Raw genomic sequence first — 21525 nt, 5'->3', positions numbered from 1 at the left:
GGCTACATGGATTAATTTGGTACTTTTCCCATGTTATGAAACTTTTGGCAAAAATAGATTAATTATCCACCTTGATAAACAAGAGTTTTACTTTAGATGCTTCAATTTGGGCCTTGCTATCCCATAACTGAGAGCCCCAAGTCAATGACTAATCCACTTTCAGAGATTTTTAAATTTTTTTTCTTTTTACATCTCTTGAATAAACTGCAAAACTATGCCCTGCCTTCCCCTGCCATTTCACTGCACGAGAATAGACTGTGTCTTATTATGCAGCTTAATGATATGTTAATCTTAAAAGCCAAACACTGAAAGGAAACACTAATACTCTCCCCAAACAAACAAACAAACAATCAGAAAATGTGCTATTGAGTGTAACAAAGCTGTTTGCCCAAATAATGTGAGAAATCCAAGCAGTAATTAACACGAATTGTTTTATTTCAGAGAATTAAAAGAATATAAGCAACCTGCTATCATGATGCAGTTTAGAGTTGGCTTCTTATGGACTAGCTGGTGTTACAGCAAAGGGCACTGCAAAATGTAAAGCTGAAGCTAAAAAAAGGAGATGTCAGAATTTCATTGAGAGATACAAAGGGAATTTTATATATGTGTTTTTTCTTTGAAGACAGGATTCACAGGGATTTTTTAAATGAGGTACAGATTTTCTACAGGGGTATCTAGCCCATAATTTTTTTGAATCTTCTGCACTGAAAATTAATGTTCATGGTATTCTGATGAAACAATAATAATAATAATGTATATAAATTATTCTTGAGGCTGCGTGAACAGCAGGTTTTATGAAGCATTAAATTATTTTATTTCTGCAGGTCCTGTGGTAAAATAAGAAGTTAGGGTGAAAAGTAGTACCTGGAATATTGTTGTAAAAAAGGAGAAGAAATACAAAGAGCCCCCAGAACTAACATCACCAAAAAATTCCCTACTTTGACTTAAGGGTTGTTTTTTTCAGCCTCAGAAGGAAGATGGGACTGGCACAGCAAATATGAACAGGAACAAGAATAGGGTTGAAAATGCTCCCCAAACCCAAAGCACCAAGGTCTTCTATGCTGCCATTCCCTCAAAACCCAACCTTCTCCACATGAAACCCCCACAGGCACAACCTTACAGCATAACCTCCAATTCTATTTTAAATCATTATACATTTAGGGAAAAAAAAACACCCCACATTAAAAAAAATGTAATAAGTCCTCAGATGTCAATTTATTTAGAAGAAATAATTTAGGCTTCTTGGTCAGGAACACTGAGCTGTTCGTGGATCATCATCTCATTTCTGGAGGAGTCCATAACCATCTCATACCATCAAAGTCCTCACTCTGATTTTCTGAAGAGCAGAAACTCTTTTGCCCAAAGCTTCCTCACATTCATTCCACAATATATTAGAGCCCATCTCATCCTTACTGAAATTATAAAGACTCAGATTCTGTGTGCTTTACAGAAAATACATCAAAGTGCCACACAAAATGGCTGCGGGATATTAAGAAGTGGTGAATTTTAAAGCAGAGAAAGTAGAATTTCAGAAGTAAAGAATCTCATCTAAATTTTAAATCCAAACTTCAGCTGAATTCAAGATTTGAGTATGAATATACACTGTTTAATGACAGCAAACTACTCAGGAGCACTGCGTAGAGCACACATCTGTCAAGGACTGGAAATCACACAGAATTTAATAATAATAACAACAACATCATTTCGTGATTTCCCTTTGTCGTGGGTTTGAGACAGGACCTTTGCCAGGAGGACGCACGAAAAAGGGCAAACAGGCTTCAAGCTTAAAGTTGCAAAAGGTGATTTAATTACTTAACAGAATTGGAGGATAAATGCAAGGCAAAAATAAACTTTTTATACATAATTTTGTTCACTCCCCCCTCTCTCTTATGAACTTATAGTATTCACTCCCTTTCTTTTTTTACAATCTACAAGCTAGGTGGGGGGGGCAGGGTGTGGGGTTTTTTTTTTAGTCTACAGAGCAGATTCTCAAATTTATTTATTACTAGAATTCTTCAACTACAAATACTCTATTTCTACTTGTTTCTCTCTCTCTCTCCAGACAGTTTTCTGCTCTCACTCTCACTCTCTTAAGAAGCAGTCTCTGCACTCACCCCCCCCTTCCCTCTTTCTAAACTAGCAACACAGACAGGGGCAGGTTGAGGGGTCCTCTGGTTAGTTCAATCAGGAAAAGAGGTTCTCTACTTAGCCAGGGGTCTTTCTCACGAGAGACAGTCCTCTGAGAACTTCTTTGGCGTGGGTCTAATCTCACGAGCAACATCCCGCCCGAAATTCTGCTGCAACATGAGTCTTCTTGTCCACAGGGTGCTGTGCAGACTCTCTCAAGCTGAGGCCAGGCTGCTTCCATCTCATTAATTAGGAGCCATCTTTGTGCCACACCCCACCCCTCAGACACCTCCCTAGGCTTACTAGAACAGCTTTTGAGGGGTCTAAATTTCTCCTAGATGTTAAAAACACTTCACTGATGTTTTGGGCCAATCAAAACCACCACACCCTTTCAATGTTTGAAAATGTGAGCTGCTACCACTAGTACCTTCACACAAATACACTCAGTAGCTTGAGTACAGTGTCTCAAGAACCAGCACATTAAATCTTTATCAGGGGAGTGCTGGAAAAGAGGAACATCCCTTTCAAATGAAAAATTCTGAGGGGGTTTTGACATGCTAAATAAATTTGTTGAAAGTGGGATTTTTATTTACTTTAGAAAACTTTAAAAGCTGTGCATGCACAATAGGGTAAGTACTTTCAACAGCTGATTATGCTAAACCAAAAAAATTGGCTTAGGAGAGTAGATCAGAGCATGACAAAATTATTATTTTTTAAAGAGGAATCTATAGCCATGATATCTTCCTGTCTTCAGGAAACAAATACAGCCAAGGCAAGCATGAGGACAGAATGAAGCACCAGCTTTAAACTGAAAATCTTTACAAACAGTAGAAGAGAAGGATCTTTGCAGCTGAATTATATTTAAGTGAACAGAGAACTGCCTAAATAAGAGGGAAACACTGGCCAAATAAACATTTTATTACTCCTTTGCACATCCAGGTTAACATTTCAAGCAGACACAGCTACTGAGAAGGTTACAGAGAACATGAAATAAAACTTTTGGAGGTACAAAAGTAGAAGAGGCAACAGATCCAAGTTGCAGCAGGATAAATTCTTCCTAAATAGAAATTACTGTGGTCAAACACCAAAACAGGGTTCCAGAATGGCAGTGCAATCTCTATCCTTGGAGGTACTCAAAACTTGACTGAAGAATGCTCAGAGCATCCTCAGCCCTGCTTTGAGCAAGGACCTCCACAAGTCCCTTCCAACCTGAATTCCTGGACAGTGCCATGAGCCTGGAACCTCCTCTCACAAAAACAAACCCAAAGGTGAGCAACAGCTATTTAATTATAGTTGTTCCACATGTCTACTGGAACCCTCAGTTACTTAAAGAATGATACACAGGTATTTGCAATGGCTGAAATAACATTAACGCGTTAAAAAAACTCACTGCTTTTAAAAAAAAATCCATTTTTAACATTAGTCTGCCAGCCTTGTATGAACAATAAGCCTTTTCTTATAAATTCTTTTCTGCAGCAGAAAATTAAAGCATAGTATTTTTATCTTGAAAACCTATACTGCCAAGTAAGAAACCCTAAAAAAGGCTCGTGTGACACCTGAAAGGTGATTTTTAAAAAAACCTGACATTTACAACACACTGAATTCTTTAAAAGCTTTCCTCCAGTTTTCTGTTAGCTACCTTACTCTCCTTTTCCTTAGTTCTTATTCACTGTAGAAATATTGGCCTATCTTCTTTTTCCAGATCCTAACTATTTAGGAATCCTCATTCCTTCAAATTCCTTCCCATTAATTAATTAAGGACATTAATAGTAGAGGCAGAGTAAGTAATCTCATAGTCTGCCAGAGGAACTAAAATACCACTTTGCTAATCAGTGATCACAGAAAAAGGGTGAACAGCATTAGAGTTTCACTGACTGCTAAATGCCCTGTAAATATTTCCTAAATTGCAAACCTTGATCATGAATCTCACCCTGTCAAGCTCCAGCAGTGAGCTAAATGTTATCCTTAGTGCCACAGACCAGCCCCACTAAAAATCACACCACTGAGCTCACAGCTGAGTCTGCACAATGATTTCATCTGGTCCAAAGGGAGAATTTCAGGGCAGGAGTTTAAAGCTGGCTGTCAATTCAACCCCCTCCCAGCCCAAAACACAAATACCTGGGTTAATGCCTCCCCTTGAACCAGAGCTAACCTCACACCAAGTCCTGTGCAAGGGCCCAGGCACAAATACCTGCAGCATGAGGCAAGATTCCAAAATATCATAGCTTGAAGTTCCCCAGAGGAGAAGGATGGATATGAGGGAGAAAAAAGCCATGGGAACAGCTCTGCCAATTGCTATACCTTTCTCTCCATTGACAAGAGCACCTTGAAGACTGAAATCACTGAAAGTTCAATGAAATTAATTAAAAACAATATAAAGTCTTAGTTCCAAACAGCTATGAAAACTCAATTTTACTGTGAGCACAGCAAATTTATGCGTCCTGGATATGTTAAAAGGACTATATGTGCTATACTAGTGCAGTATAGAATTTTTCCAGTGGGATGCCAAATTTGGACTTTTTTATTTTCCCTTAGCAGCTCCCTGGACTATCAAAATGCATAGAAGATAAATCCAGTCAGAACCCACTAAAAACACTCAACGTTCACGTGATCTCTTCCCTCACTTCACAACAGCACCCCATTTCCCTCCACAGCCAGTGTTAAGTGATTATCCCAGATGAATCCCCTTCCCTTTCCAGAACTGAGTATTGATTTCCCTTCAGTGCAGGAGAAAAAGAGCAGGAAATGCTCTTCCTTCAAAAAAGTAGCAAATGAGAAGTTTCTTACAAACATATTTTCTGAACAATCATGCAAAGGATCCTGATCTTGCAAAAAAAAATTATTTAATTCAGAAACAGGCAATTAAGACAGGTTTTGTGGCGATGCTGAAGGATAAACATTAAAAAAAAAGCTGGTGGTACTCACTCAGGAAGGCAGCTGACAAAATCCATCAGAGAAAGAATTAGGAGAGGTGATATTTTACCGAATTCACTCGCAGCTTTTTTCAATGGGCGATTTGCTAACATCCTATAGAAACCCTGAAAACCATCCAAAAGGCCCCTGGAATAATGCAGCCTTTCCATAACCCTCTATATTGTTCTCCTGGCTGCGTAACAGACACAAGAAGTTTCTCTACAGTGGCAAAACAAGTCCCTGCTGATGCTGAGATCAGGTTTGCTTCTGTGGAGTAGAGCGACGGGACTTCAGTGTGACATGAAACTTCCACAGAACGCAATTTAAACGTTCTGCCTTGAGTTTATCCATGAGCAAACGACAGTTCTTGCCTTCAACAGGGAGAGCTTTTAAATCTGTTCCATTTTTATTGAATTACTGGTTAAATTGACCCAGGTGTTGGGGCTTTGGTAGCACTGATGGACTTCCAGCGCACTGAAGCACCACATTACCTAATGCTGCTCCCAATACAGAAAAATTTCAAAATCCGAGAGCCTGTTTTAACAACCACCCCCAAGGCTGCTAAACTTAGAGAAGCAGAACACCACCACCAACCACCGAATTTCTTCTGCCAAGTTTTCCCCTCTTCTTCTCCTTCTCCTGCAAAGAGGAGCTAAATGGTGGCACTCTGCAAGTCCGTATCCCTGGTTACACTGCGATGGAGCCAAACCCCAGTGCTGACACACAGCGTGACAAAGCTGGTGACAAAGCTGTCAAATTGGGATTTTGAACTCCATTTAACTTATCTTTGCACAGAAGCCAGTGAAAAATCTGTACAGGCTTCTTTGCTGTTAATGGAGTCTCCAAGGTTCACGTCATCCTAAAGGCAGACAACATTGGGATCAACTGCATCCTACAGCACCTCTGTTTCCTCCACCAGCTTTTAAGACAAATCCACTTCATTTTTGTGCACACATGACAAAGCCACACGTTAGTTTTTATTATCAAGTATTATTTTATCAAAAAACCCATCCAAATCCTCAAATTGAAAACTATTCAAAATGGAAGATGCCCTGACCTCAAACTTTCTCAACCAAAGGAAAATTCCCCTGCTCCTGAGCACCTGGTAAAGAACAGGCACAGCAATGTTTCATTTTTTCAAAGTTCCAGCAACACCTCAAGCACTTGACTGAAAAAGTCCTACCAGATTTTGAAGTACTGCATTATTTAGGACCCCTCCAAGCAAGGCAAATGACTGAACTGAAAATAGCAACAATGGCAGAAAGATGTCTTCTTGTTTAGAAGACAATTATTGGCAAATTAAGAGGATCAGAGATGAGCAGGACACTGCCTCTTTCAGTCACACATCCACAGCTGAGGGACAGCAGAACATCTGGCTCAGCTTCTCCTCAAAAAGGCTGAAATGGATACACAGTCATGTTTGTGAATAAACACAGAAAAGAGCCCAAAACAAACCAACCAAAAAAAAAAAAAAACCAGCCAGCAGAGAGGGGAGTTAGAGATGGGCAGGGAGTGCCCTGGGACATCTCCTGGCACCTGCCAGCTCCACACAGAGCAGGAATAATGACATGTGGTCACCTCAGTAATCAAGAAAAGTGGCATATTTGGCCACATGGACCGAAAGGCAGATCATGGTTTAGAAGCACATTTGTATTTTTTCCTGTGACTGTTCCAAGGACTGCATTTAACCTCTGGGAAGTGATATAAATAGATGAGATGTTTTGCAAAAGGAAGGGTGTTAGTGGTCAGTTTTACCCAAATGTTGCCAAAGAAATACCTTTAGGTCACGCATCCAAGTCCTCCCTTCAGCTGACAGGTTTTGATTGTTTCTAGAAGAATTAAAAAGTGACTTCTCTAGAAAATACTTGATATTCCCTTTCACAAGGACACAAATCAAGAATTTAACATGTTCAATACATGTTTTGCTATTATTTACCATATTATAACACATGGCTGATTACACAGAAGTTATTCCATGCAGACTTTGCAAAGAAAACAATTTACAGGCGTTTTGTTGCTTAGTAAACTTGGAATTTGGTGGGTTTTTTAAATGTGTTTTTGGATACTGGATCCAAACAGTTACTTTATCAGCTTAGGAAAATATTCAGTATTTGTTTTGTTACAGCACAAGACCATCAAACCTCAATCCATGTTTGATTGCTTCGACTGACTAAACAGAAAGCAAAACCAAAACTGTTTTCAAAGACATCTGCCCACTGGACTTGGTACTCATTTCCACAACTACATCATTTTATCAGCTATTCAACTGAAAATACAGGATGCAGCTTCCCAGACAATCACAGTTGCTATACACTCATGGTCTCAATTAAAGCAAGAAAACCAGTTTACTCCTGTAAAACACTTCCTAGCAGCAGCAGCAGCTGCCAATCAGCTGAGCAGCTATTAAAAAGGTGATAACTGTGAACCTGCTTTCCACTCGGGATTCTTACGCCTTTGGAACTGTGTTGTTATTATCCGAAAGAGAAACCTTTACCGACCTTATTAGCAGAAGAGAAGATAAAGCCATTTGTTACTTGAAGGCTTTCATACAGAGACCACCTACAGTGGGACTTAAGAAATCATCTTCACAACAAAAATTGCAGAGTATATATATATTTTTTTTTTCAAAGAGCACCATGTATTGCACTGGCAATTACTGGAAAACAGTTTAAAAACAGCACCATACATTTTTGTTTTCCACCTAACTCCAAATGGTATTTAAAGCCAGTAAAAACATTTTACTTCAACCTTTCCCCATCAGCAACAGAAAAAAACAGGGGGTTTTTTGGTAATTGCTATGTGCATTATTGTTTGCTGAGAAAATAAAGAATTTTACCTACGAATATCTAAAATTATTTCAAGTGAATTCCACCATCCCCTATCCACAGCACAAGGATAAACAAAGGCTAAACTAAACAGATATTAACATTAACAGGAATTCAGGATTATCTCAGCACATTCTGCAACGAGTCAGCCCAGACTTAAAGACTTTTATCTGTCTTTTAGTGCCCATTGAAGGCATTTCCAAAACAAAACCAGGGTTACTTCTATGTTTTAGTACAAACATTACTCAAACAAATGCACACCCTTGTACACCAACATGCCCCTTCCTCAAGGGGCTGGAGAGTGGTTTGTACAGGCTGAGTGCCAAGTCACCTTGCTAAAAATTGTACTGCTGTGTCCTCCTGGTCACCACCACAAGGTCACCTTCGAGATTTCCATGAGCAGTTCCATGCTTACAGCTTCTATCCATGCAAATATTACTATGAATTTTTTGTTTGCTTCATTTTGGTTTGCTTGATTTTGTTCTTGGGGAGGTGTGTGCGTTGGGTTTTTTTGTTTTCTTCGTTTTAGGAGGACAGGCAATTTTTTTTTTAATGTTGCAAAGCTCTAATCAATATTTTTATATTTACCATTTAAGAAGACTGCACATGTTATTTGAGGAGAGTTGGGTGACAAAGGGAAGAACCAGAACCATCTGGGGCATCAGGGATTCACCACTGTGGAAACAGCATTTGAACAGAACCCCGACAGCCCAAGGTCAACATACAGTTTTCCACTTCAGGGCTCAATCCAGCAAAATGAAATGGTGGAGTTTCATTCTATTTAAGACTTTTACCTTGAAGAGAAATTCTAAAGCAAAACCTCTTTCTGATCTCTTGTTTTTAGTCACCGAATGCTACTCTGCATCCCATGGAAATGGCACCTGACTGAGGGATCCAGGGACACCTGGTCCTTAGGAATCTATATCTGGGGCAGGCTTGGTCTGAAAGCTCATTTTTCTCCTTTTAATATCATTACAGTTTTGTAACATGAGATAGTAACAGTATTTAGCTCTTATGTTTAAGATAAACAACTGATTGATTAAAAGGTACGGAAAAGAATCCATCACTGCCACAAGCGACATTTTAAAAAACATTCTGCTCTCACAGCTCCCTTGCCTGCCAGAAGGATGCTAAACAGGTAATTTATAATGATGTGCAGCAGCAACAGCACAAGTAAATACAGGCATGAGACCTGAACAGATTCCTATTTCAAAACCATCAAGTTTGATTTCTAGTTTTGGTGGAATTTTTGTCTTTTTTTCCATCATGACATATTTACCAAAGGGAAAGTGGAGGCAACTGCAGGGTAACATGCTGGGCACCAACAAGTCTCAAAGATTTATGGGAAAAAATCCCCGAACTATGATAATACCAACACTGAATGCTCTTTGAAGCAATACTAGTTAGCATGTAATTAGTGTGTACAATTAGTTGTTAGCAACCTTCCCAGTAGAGACAGCAAGAGTTTGCTGGAGTGTTTCAGATTTCTTACAGGGCAGGAAAAAAAAAGGCATTTGAATTTCAGGGCAGAGTTTGCATTAAGCTGTCAGTTTTATCATGGTAATCTGGAGCCAGAAACATTCGAGTCTTCAATCCACTCTAAAATTCAGAAGGACATTTCCTGGTTTTTCTCAGGTTCCACTCTGAGTCTCCATTAAACTTCACCATACATCCCTCTTTGACATATTTAATCTCAACACAAGAGGGAATCTTCCAGAAAGACAGGAGATTTTGCAATGTGAGGAAAAAGGAATCCCACAACTATGCACTCACGATAAACCCGATTAAACAAATCCAGTTAAAATCTCATTCCTTTGTGGATAAGCACGGACCTCTACACAGATGCAAATTGTTTTCCAGTTATGTTGTAAACCCCCCTCCTTCTGGGACTTTCCAATTTATGTCAATGTGTAATTAGCAAATGAATCGCTCTGCAGATTGCATTCAGTATTCTTTTCCTTTTCTTAATTCTCCAACTAACATAACCTTCCCCACCTCCACTTCCAAAACTCTCAAAATCACTTTCAACTTGAGGATTCTCAACAAAATCAGCTTCACATCATAAAAAGTAATGAGAACTGGCAGCTGGCCAACAAATGACTTGGCAAAGGTAATCATCTCCCAGCACACATAACCCAGTTCAGCACAAACATGAGCACAAACACCTGACATGTTCACTTAGTCACTGTACTGAAATTTTACCCTTCCTTCCTCTACTGCCCCTGCATCCCTGGAAGTGCCCAAGGCCAGGCTGGATGGGGCTTGGAGCAACCTGGGACAGTGGAAGGTGTCCCTGCCCATGGAGGTGATTGGAACTGGATGATCTTTAATGTCATTTACAGCCCAAACCAACCTATCATTCTGTGACTCATGACATACAACTCATATGCTGAAATGCAATCCGTACCTTTATAATACTGGTTTTCAGTACCTTTATAAGATTACATCAGTTATAACAAATGCAAATTGCTGCCAGTTAATCCTGTTTAGGAATTCCCTGATAAACAATTCTGGAAACCATTTCTTCCAGGGTTATGCAGGTCACCTGCATGATGCACGAGCAAACACTTCCTTTAACCCAAATGAGATAGTCTGCCTTTCACTCTGAAGCCACACTGTACCCTGGGAAGAGCCCTGGCACACTTAACTTTTTTTTTTTTTTTAATTTTTCATTGATCTCCTCTCTTTAAATACAGCACAGCCTTCACTGGAGGTGATAACAGACCTTTATTCTCCTAAATTTCAGCACACAGAACATCTCTCCTCGTAAGACAGCTCCTACCCCACCCTGGCCAACTTGCCAGGAGACAATCTGTCCACACAATATTGTCCAGGATTCCTCACCACTGCACCACCTCAGCTCCAAACACCCACTACAGCTTCTCACAGAATCACACAGCTTGGAAAAGACCTCTGAGATAGAATCCAACCATAAATCCAGCACTGACACACCAGAATGATCCCCTGGACACAGCCAGCAGTGCCAAACATCTCAAAGTCCCCTGAGCTTCAACAGCATCACACCACAGAGAGGCAGCTCTTGCAGCCCAGAATTTCTGATGAGAAGATAAAAAGCTAAGAAAGCAAAACAAGGCAAGGGAGAGAATTTTTAAAAAGTCCAAAAGGTCAAAGATTAATTCCAAAAAACCCTGTGAAAGACATACTTGTGTTCTCCCTGAAATGCTTCACTTTACACTGCATTCATCAAACTGTTAATGTGTATCTTAACCAATTTTAGTTGAAATAAGTCCAAAAAGCCCATTTAAAAAAAATTTAAGGGTTTTGTGAAGGTTTAATGAGATACTTTATAATTATACCTTTCTCTCCAAGTGGTAAATGTTAGACCTTTCTTTGTGCTTGGCTGAAGCAAGTATATAAATGATGAAATATTTTCTAGGAATGTGTCACTGCTGACCTCTCCTCTGCAGAATGCCTCTATTTGACTATCACTAGGAAAAACTGGCAAATCTCACATTGCAAACCAGCTTCAAAATCTACACCCACCTTTTTGAGCTTTACCAAGGTGGATCTGTTGCAGCAACACCAGGAGGCCACGAAAAAGCTCTGAGAGCTAGAGAATGTCTGGTACAGAGACAGACAAAAGGCTGGGGGTGTTCAGCCAGGAGAAGGCTCTAGGAAGACCTGAGATCCCCTGCCAGTGCCTAAAGGGACTCTAGGAGAGCTGGGGAGGGACTTTGGACAAGGGGTGGAATGACAGGACAAGGGGGAATGGCTTTAAACTGAGAGAGGGCAGGGTTAGATGGGAAATAAAGAAGAAATTCTTCCCTGTGAGGGTGCTGAGGCCTTGGCACAGGCTGCCCAGAGAAGCTGTGGCTGCCCCTGGATCCATGGAAGTGTCCAAGGCCAGGCTGGACAGGGCTTGGAGCAACCTGGGACAGTGGAAGGTGTCCCTGCCCATGGCAGGGGTGGAGCTGGATGATTTTTAAAGTTCCTTTCAACCCAAACCATTCTGTGATCCTGTGAAAGCTTTCTGTAATCAGATCCCTGGTAACCACATGTACGTGCACTGTGGGTAACAAATGCAAGTATGTAAATATTCAGGCATAAAACTACAAGACAGCTTTTGTGGACAGAAATAAAGCAGCGCTGTCTGCCAATTGTTAAATGTACTCTCAGAACAACTTTGTATACAATTCCTATCTTTAAAAAAATTATTTATTAACATTACTTCAGAAAAAACATTTGTCCACTGTAATAGCACTGCTGTGGCAGAATTCCTCCCTGATAATTATGAGGGTAGAAACTGATTTATCTACTCCAAAGTGTTCTCAAGAGCAGGAGCTCATCCTCAATAGCTGGAAGCATATTTCTCCCTCTGGCTCCCGGAGGCCAGGGGAGGAGTTCCACACTGCAAGGGGATGGCCAAGCTTTGCAAATCATCAAATAAACAAGAAAGTTTCGAATTTTACTGCTGATTGCAGCAGGCCAGGAAACAGCAAGATTAGTTTTACTGCCAATTCCGCTGGGAATCCTGGAGGACAAGTCAGGAAGCAGAGAGCTGCGGGGGTGGGGGAGAGCATGGCAGTGAATAAAAATCAATACTTCCCTTGCTACCAAGAAAATAAGGTTTGCAGCAGTGGCAGCAAACAACTGGCCAGCTACACAGCAGAGAGGACTTGACTTTAAACAATATTATCAATATGCAAACTGTAACTGCAGGCTGAGGTTCATGAAATATTTGTTTCCTACAAAGCTGTCCCGAAATTTTAGAACCATTTCAAAAGATACACACACATTAGGTTTTGACAGAGCAGGCATCCATCGTTTGGGGCTGCTCTCCTGTACAAAATAGGCTCTGCAGTGTCTTACTTTCCCATCTGTCAGGCTTTAAATTTATTAATAAACATTCAGAAGAGAGGAATAGTTTCTTGAAAAAATAAATAAGGAAAAAAAAAAATCTCATTTCAAACCCCCTGACACCCTTAGAATCCAAGTCTACCATGTATTTACTCAGATTTAACTCGCAATAAATTTTCTAGATAATAGAATTCTCATTTCTAGTGCAGCCAATCACTTCTAATAATTGGGTTCTTCTTTTTACAAATCATACTTTATTATCTTGTACAAAGAAAACAAGAAGTGGCACTTTGCAAGTGATCATTTTGATAACAAGCTGAAAAAAGGCTACACGCTTTGGAACAGGACTTTCCCTGCTCATTTGGTTAAAGCTGATGTTTTACTGCTAATATCTGTGTCACACAGCAGCAGCTGGCACTGAAAAGACTGGACTGTATAAGACTCTCTTGGATTTTTTTTTTCTTGTCTTACAGCAAACACTCTAGAAATACAAAAAAGGCAGAAATGATACCACAGCAGACCACGTGGAACGTATTTTTACTCTGATCTATTTAGATACTATTTATGCTTTCCATATCTGTCCCCTCCATGTCCATTTTACGCCTCAACCTCTCCAAGCAAAAATAAAGCAAGCTCCCATCAAACTCCAGCAAAAGCAGAATTTATAGAAGATTAACATTTCCAACATGAAACTCTTAGAAGTGTCTGTGATGACATTACAGCACAATTCTTTCCTCTGTGCCTGCCTGCAGCTCTGGGAGTTCGGCAGAGAATTTAAACCCAGTGAGATGTCACCCTGTTTGAGATGAGAAATACAGCTTGGATCAGCAACATCCACTAGAAACAACTCATGGAGACTTAGGAGATGTTGCTGAATATTTCTGGGAGATTTTTCCAGCCAGGCTTCCACTGCTGAGAGGCATGGGATGGTTTACAATCCTTACCAGCAATCCAGATGTGATCTTTACACATCTAAACAGGCTTGGCTCATTGTAGTTCTATCAGCCCTTCTCTTGTTTCAGCTTGGAGGATTCCTCCTCTTTACTGGAAATACATCCGAGCTGGGATAAAGGAACTCACAAAACCACCCAAATGGGTGGGCAGAGACCCTCTGAATCCATCACAGGAGCACCCCCTGCCCAGGAATGGTCAGGGCAGGTTGGGAGCTCATCACAGACCCAAAACTATTCGCTGTCCCACACCAGCCTCTGCCTGGGCTCAACAGCCTCAAGAGCCAGGATTTCATACTCTGCTGTCCCCCAAACAGGCTGGAGCACTCTGGCAGCTCTCTGCTCCTTCCTGGTCCTACATATATCCACATTCCTCACTGCTCTCCCAGCAAGATATATCCCCCAGGCAGGAAGGAGAAAGAGGGATGAGCCACATTTTCCCTGACTGATTCACATAGTGGGCAAAACCTAAGGAAGAATGTAGATAATTAGACCTGCCTTCGCTTTTCCCAATTTTTTTTTTTAAAGAAAATGTTAACTCTAGTGGACAGAAACACTTCAAATACAATTCTCTAATTCTCTGTTGCCTGGGCACACGAGTAATGGACAAATTCACCCCCAAGTTATCATTTCCATATCTAGGATTGCCTGAAACTGGATTTTTAATTGAAAATGTAATATTGAGTCCCAGTCACAGTGGTCACTGCCAACAACTCAAAATTCTGCAGAAAACAGAAGTGCACTTGCTGACAGAGGGAATATCCAAGATTTGACATATATACAAAAATTGTGAGCTAAATCGAAATTGCAACCATTTTCATGTCGGAATGCTAACTTTTACATGACAGCAAAACTCATAAGTTAAGTGTTCCATGATGGGAAAATGCTCTTCCCACTCTTAAACCTATCCATCAGGCCAACAGGAACATCCGTACCCATCACTGACCAAGTCAGGGAGTTTCATTTCTCTTGGCCTTTTGCCTTCTCAGCATTTCAGTTTCTATTCCTTTAAAGAAACAAAAAGGGACCTGTTATCCAGAGGCTTATTTGCAATGCTCAGCCTAAAACTCTGAAAGCTGAAGCGTGGCATCGATCACGCTGCATTTTACTGATTATGTCAGAAAATGCTATTTGCATTTCTGAATACTGAATTAACAAAATGTAGGTCAACTTTGTTGGGTTTATTTTTTTTTTTTAAGGCACGTTAAACTTCTGAACACTTCAGTTAAATCGCTGCATTGAAACCAATATGAATTTGAGGTGACAACAAGCACTGAAAAAATGATCCCACTGCAGGTTACAGACACTGAGTATTTGATATTCAGGCAAATTATCATCCCCATTACTGCCAGAGCACTTCAGCCTGTTAGCTGCGACCCTAAATCAAATCTTGGGTTACTACAGGTTACTACAGTCTCCCTGGAACATAAAACCTACTGTATGGCTACTCTGGTTTCATATAACAACTATGTCATTAGTTAATGATTTAAAATTTTACCCTCTGCGAGCAATTCGCATTCCACTGGAGTGCTTTCCACTTTGTTTTTTTCTCCTTTAAATGCTACTTTAGCATTACAATTCTGAAGTCAATATTATAAAAATCTGTTGAGACAATGTCTCAGGATCATTAACATATGTTCAAGTGTTTGAGTCTTCTGAATCCTGGTGATGTAATGGCAAAAAAGTACATTCAAAGTATTTTCAGCTATATTCAAAATGTTTCTTTTACTGAAGACACAATTAAAGACACTTATTTTGGCTTTTAACTTGAAATCTTCAGAACTCCTTATTTAAAATTATAATTAGCACTGGTCCCATTGCTGTTTTTTCCAATTCTATTTGAAAGAAACGAAGGCAAAAAAGTTTGTGAAAATGTCCTCAGGGACTCACACTCTGATTTAAAAAAAACTCTAATGGTTCAGGTTCCACTATGAACCTTCTTCATATCATTTACTGCAGAAGACAATACACATCTGTAGGAAAACTAAAACATTTTGTTACTCTGAATAACTGAAAACAGACACTCAAGTGACAGCAAGTTTTATAAAAGTCAGGAAAGATGTATCTGAAGAGAAAAAAAACAAAACACCACAGCCTGAAGGAGGTACCTGAAGGACTGGACTATTTTTCACTACTATTTAACTTGGCACATGGAAACAGCCAAGAATTTGCATCATTTATGAGGATCAAATTAATGCAGGTAGGTAAAAAAGGGAAATTCACTTCTTTGGCCTGAATGCCTGTTGCCCATCCGTGACCGTGCTGACACTCAGAGCAGCTCTGTCAGCACTCTCAGTTTTCTATACACTTAACCATATAGATTTTACATTAGAGGTCTCTAAGTAATAAGAATTAATAAAAACAAAAGCTAACCAGTTGATTTTATCTGTACTGACTTACAGAGATCCAGACTTTCCGTTTTTCTTCGTATTTTTTATTTATATTTTTCTTAGTTGCTTCCATTTGCCCCTGATAAAACAAACCTCTTTTCACATCCTTAGGCCTACGTTTTAGTTTCAAGTTTGTTAATGTTCCCAATTTTGAGAAGTGCCAGACGACCACAATATAAAATATTTCTGTGAAGAATTACTATTTCTGTTACTTAAAAAACTAAAGGGGAATTGAATTCTCCACGAATTTAGAGTTCAAAACATTTCCAGGCACCTACATAGCACTTCCAGTTGGGAGAACTTCAGTTTCTATTTCCCAGAACTAATTTAACAACATAGAGAAGGACCAAAATCCTCCAGCAGCACGAGCACCACAGGCATTTGAGAACATTACAATAATAACAATAATAAAATATGATTGTAGCAAACCTTCCATGCTCAGCTTTCATTTTGACAGACAACTAAATCCAGTGCACCACCATGTGGCAACATATTAGGGAATGGTTCACATACCAAGACCTGGTTTTTTCCACCTTCGAAATTTTTTGCTATTTGTTAAAAAAGAAACGTTAACAAATCCGTATTAAGTGTTTCTAAGCTCCCCCTTTAAAAGTTGCCACAGCTTCCCTTACCTCAAAAGCTATTTTTTAATACATCTGGACTAGCAAGAAAACGCTTGAGCTTTTTTTATTTGTAAAGCAGAGTATTTACCTAAAAACATAACTGCCCCAGGACCAGAGAACCAGCTCAGTTTCCTGCCAACCTCTCTCCCTCGCACAGAAGAAATCTGGCATAAGCCTACACTGCACATCGAATTCCTTTTAAAACATAAATACATTTTAAAAAAATAAATAAATCAGGCTAAATGCTGGTCTCACATCTGATTAAAAGCTTAAAAAAAAATCTTGAGGAAAAATCAAAACCTTGAAGGTATACACATGCATTATTTAGCAGCTGCTCAGTTACAGTGGAACTGCCTCTCTCCTGCTTAACAGGAAAATAATTTTTTTTCCCCCCATGAAACACCAACACACGGTCCCAAAAAGCCTAAGAAAACCCTGATTCCCAAATGCCACCACACGCCACTTAGTACCTTGGAATTTATTTCTGCAGCCAAATGCTAAACTCAGAGAAAAAAAGAAAAAAAGGCAGGTTTTCGTTAAACTGGACAGCCTTGGCTCACACAGCACAGCACCGCTGTATTTCACTGTATCCCAAAATTCCAGCATTCAGGCTCAGCTCATTCTGGATTCCACGCAACAAAGAGTTAATTCATTATGCCTTAACATATTTGTGAGCCATTTTGTACCAATACACTGAGCTCAACCTGAGCTAGCAGGGAGGACTCACTTAGCACCAGCAGCCTCCTGCTAGGAACCTTATCTGGATTCCCTATCTCTGCTCGGGGCTCTCTCCCTCTGAGCTCAGCGGACCTCAAGGCTCTGCTCAAACCGCTCAGAAACCTGACAGAAACCTGGGTGCCTCCATGTGCAGCCACGCCAGGGAGGAAGGCAGAGCAAGGTTTTCACGAGCTCCGTACCTCGAGCACTGGGAAAACCTGTAGTGGAGGAGGTTGGAGCATTCAGCAGTCTCCTTCCAGAGCCCAGCGCAGACAGACCTGCAGTTCTCCTGCTGCCAAAGTTGCTCTGGAGTGATTTGAAAGTCTCGCCACAGAGCTCACCGGCAATCCAACGCATGCACTGTGACCACACTTAAAAAAAACCCCACCCAAACCCCGAAAAAGGGATAATTCACCTCCTGTTTGAAGATGACGCTGGAGCTTCCTCATCTCCAAGTGCAGCTCCCCTCCTTCCCCTCTCGCCCAGCCCAGCCCTGCTAACACGAAGCCTGAAAAGCTCCTTCTCTGCAATGAAGACCATCATGATTTTGTGCCAAAGACAAACCAATAGCAAGAACACAATGCACATTATGCAAGTTACTGCAGAGTTATGCAAGTTAGATGCATATTTTCACTCGCTCTGCCGAGGACTCCGAAGCCACTTGTTTGATGCAGATGCCTGCTCTTATTCCGAGCTGTCAGATCTTCCTCTGCTTGCCTCAACTGGCTTTTTTACTCTAAAATTTCAACCAGCTGCTACTGATATTAATGAAGTCCTTCCAACATATACAATAACATAGGCCATTAAAACCACAACATCTAAGCACCAAAGTCTACCCCAAACCAGGTCTTAGGAGACATGGTAGGCACAGCTCCTTATTTACTGTAGATGCTCCACATTGCCAAATCAGAGGAAAGCTTCTGATATCTCTCGAGCCAAACCAGGCCTGTGATGGAAGTATCACCTCACAAGCAATATCAATTAAAGAGTTACATGAACATTCCCATGGTGAAAATAAATAATTTCTTGTTCAAACGCCCTCCCTCCAAACCTGATGGCTTTTTTTGGTTTGTTTTAAATCTACCTCCACACTTCGGCAGCCAGCACTGGCGAGCTGAGAAGACAGAGATTTCAGGTATGGCCTCACAGTCAAAAGTAACTGGGAGCAACTTCTCCAACAAGCTGGGACCCCTCACCATTTCCAAGATGAGCCACACAAAAATGGAAGCTTTTTGGGCAATAAACCCAACCATTTCAGGGGGAGATAAACCAATCTACCATTTCAGATGACCACTCAGAGGTCTGACTGTACCTACCAGGGAACATGGACATACTCTTCATTTCTAATTTCTGCCCTTTCTCCCTTATTTACCAGCACTGCCCATAACAAAACATGAAACTGACATCCAAATAAATTCCTAAAACCGCGAAGAAGCCCCCAGAACCCGAACCCTCCTGCTCACCACCAGACACAAGGACACAACCACTTACAGCTCCAGGACTGCTCCAAGCCTCCGAAAGCAAACAAGGGCTCTCGTCAACAGCCAGACTTTGGAGGGAAGCAGCTCCTCTGGCCAGCCTGGATTCATCTTATTTGGGAGTAAAACCCAATCCAGGCGTGATGCCTTACGCAAGCAACAACTATTTATCTAGGCAGTAAATAGAGCCCGCTTTTACAAGCAGCCTGTGTCTCTTTCTGAGAAGCACAAGTAACCTCCAACAAACCTGGAAAGCTGCACAGATTCTGAAATGGGAGGCGGGAGGAATATAGGAAAGAAACTGGAAATAGTTTGAAAAAACAAAGAAGGAAAAAAAGAACAGGAGGACGAAAATTTTAAATCTTTCCAGCAAATATTTCAAAACCTTCCAACACACCCAGCACAGGTATCCCTTCCCTGGAGCAGGGCACTCACTGCACAGTGACCACCTTACAAAGTTACCTCCCCGAATCCTGGGGAACGAGAGTATTTTATTTAAATGACTGATTAAATTCGGTATTTAAACACTTTTAACAAGTTCTCAGCTGTATCCAGCAAGCCGTCTCAGAGATCTTCACGCAAATACCTTCATCCCACCAAAAAAAAAAAAACAGAAAAAGCCAACCCAAACCCAACAAGCCCTCCTCTATTTCCAGCAACCTGGAGAGGATTATAAGCTCACTGAAGAATGTGAGTTGTTACTACGTGCATTTTTAAACAGCGAAAAAAAAAAAAAAAAGAAATCATGGAGAAAGCAGCTTACCTTTATCCTGAGTGCAGGACAGGATCTCCTCCTCTTTGGGGTTAGTCACCTGGGTGATAATGGACGGGTTGTCCATGGAAACAGAGTGAGATTCCACTTGGCTATTTCCCTCTCAGAGGCAGGCTTGTGTGCGGGGGGGGTTGGTGGGGGGGCGGCGGGTTTGTTTGTTTGTTTAAAAATCAAGACTCAGGTTCGTATTTGAAGAAAAAAAAATTAAAAGTATTTAAAAAAAAAAAAAATCAAAAAACCCGAAGCGACCAAAACCTCAACAACCAACTCGTCCAGGAGCGAAAGCGAAGGGAAGGGGGGGAGAAGAGTGAACACCCCGCCGGTACCGCCGCCTCTTACCGGCGCCAATTCTTCACGGCGGAGGGGGGGGGAAGGAGCGCAGCCCCCCCCCTTTAAAAAAAAGCGAATTAATCCAATTCCCCCTTCCGGGAAGCCCTCCGAGCGCTTCCCCCCGAGCCCCCGCCGCCGCCGCCTCCCGAGGCGGGGGAAGAGCCCCCGTCCCTCCGCTCCGCTCCGCGCCTCCCCCCGCGGCCTCACGCCGCCCCCCGCATCCACCTGAGCCGCCCCTGCATGCCCCCCCCCGCCGCCCGCCCCCGCGCTTATCTCATCCCCGCGCCCCCCTTCCTCCCGCGGGCAGCGCTCGGCGGAGCGACGCCGGGCCGCCCCCTCCACCTCCTCCTCCTCCTCCCCCCGTTCCCGGGTCGCGGGCGAGGAGGGAAGCGCGGCGCGAGGGGAGGAAGGGAGGGGAAAGGGGCCGAGCCGCTCCCCGCGCTGCGCCACAACCCGCCCGCCGCCGCCGCCGCCGCCGCCGCCGCCGCCGCCGCCGCCGCGCCCGGAGCCCGTGAGCGCGCCCGGCCCGCCCCGCGCCGCGCCGGGTCCGGAGCGAGGGGCGGGAGCGGCAGCGCCCGGCGGTGCGCGGTAAACAACGGGGCGGGGCCGGGCGGGGCGGGGCCAGCGCGGGGCGGGGCGGTGGGCAGCGCGCACGGCACGAGGGGGCGGGGCTATGGCGGGGGGGCGGGGTTTGCAGAGGAGGCGGGGCTGGCGGGGCCGTGAGGGCGCGGGGCGGGCTCGGCCGCCATTTCCCGCCTCGGGCTGCGCGGGAAAAATTAAATCACGGAGCCGGGATTGTTTAGGTGGGAAAAGAGCTCTGGGATCGGCGAGTTCGAGCCCTGCCCCACCGTGCCAACCACGGAGCGCCACGTGTAGGCTTTCCTTAAACACCTCCAGGCACGGTGACTCTGCCACCTCCCTGGCGCATATCATTTCTAATATCTAATGTCTAATCAGCTTTTCTGTGAAGAAACTTTTCCTGATGTCCAACATAAGCTTCCCTGGCTCAACGTGAAGTCGCTCCCTCTCCTCCTGTCCCTGTTCCCTGGGAGCAGAGCCAGACCCCCCTGGGCTGTCCCCTCCTTTAAGGGAGGTCTGGAGAGCCACAAGGTTCCCCTGAGCCTCCTTTGCTCCAGGCTGAGCCTCCCCAGCTCCCTCAGCCCCTCCTGGTATTCCAGACCCTTCCCCAGCTCTGCTGGCCTTCTCTGGACCTGAATCTCAATGTGTTCACAAACAGGTATAAACCGTCTGATTTGAAGATGTGTGGAGTAAAATATTTTAACAGGAGACTGTATGGTGTCTTTTTTTTTTCAGAAGCAAGTGCATAGCTCAAATTGCAGAATCCTTCAGGTTGGAAGGGAGCACAGTGAGTCTCAGCTGGTCCCACATCCCTGTTCCAGCAGGGCCATCGCAGAGCACAGGGCACAGGATTGTGTCTGCGGGTTCTGGAATATCCCCTGCAAGGCAGACTCCACACCCTCTCTGGGCAATCTGTTCAGGGCTCAGGTGCTGCACAGGAAAGAAGTTCTTCCTCATGTTCAGGTGGCATTTTCTGGGCTCAGTTCCTGCCCATTCCATAGCT

General features: G+C 42.6%; 1 protein-coding gene across 3 annotated transcripts in view; it reads right to left on the bottom strand.

The window, feature by feature from the left end:
* The window catches only part of CTDSPL (CTD small phosphatase like), an 87518-nt gene extending 67398 nt beyond the window's left edge, over positions 1–20120 (bottom strand). The window contains exon 1 of one of the 3 annotated variants that reach the window (XM_085050163.1): positions 19605–20120. In XM_085050163.1, the coding sequence (XP_084906289.1) occupies positions 19605–19680 (76 nt within the window). In that variant the 5' untranslated portion in view covers positions 19681–20120. The remainder of the gene's footprint in view (positions 1–19604) is intronic. The other 2 variants (XM_085050165.1, XM_085050164.1) reach the window with 2 other exon arrangements.
* Between the last annotated feature and the right edge of the window lie 1405 nt (positions 20121–21525).

The sequence above is a fragment of the Lichenostomus cassidix genome, chromosome 2 (assembly GCF_008360975.1).
Source record: "Lichenostomus cassidix isolate B80296 chromosome 2, HeHo_3.0, whole genome shotgun sequence".
Classification (NCBI taxonomy): domain Eukaryota; kingdom Metazoa; phylum Chordata; class Aves; order Passeriformes; family Meliphagidae; genus Lichenostomus; species Lichenostomus cassidix.
The sequence above is the reverse complement of the archived record's forward strand: the minus strand, read 5'-3'. Positions and strand labels throughout refer to the sequence as shown.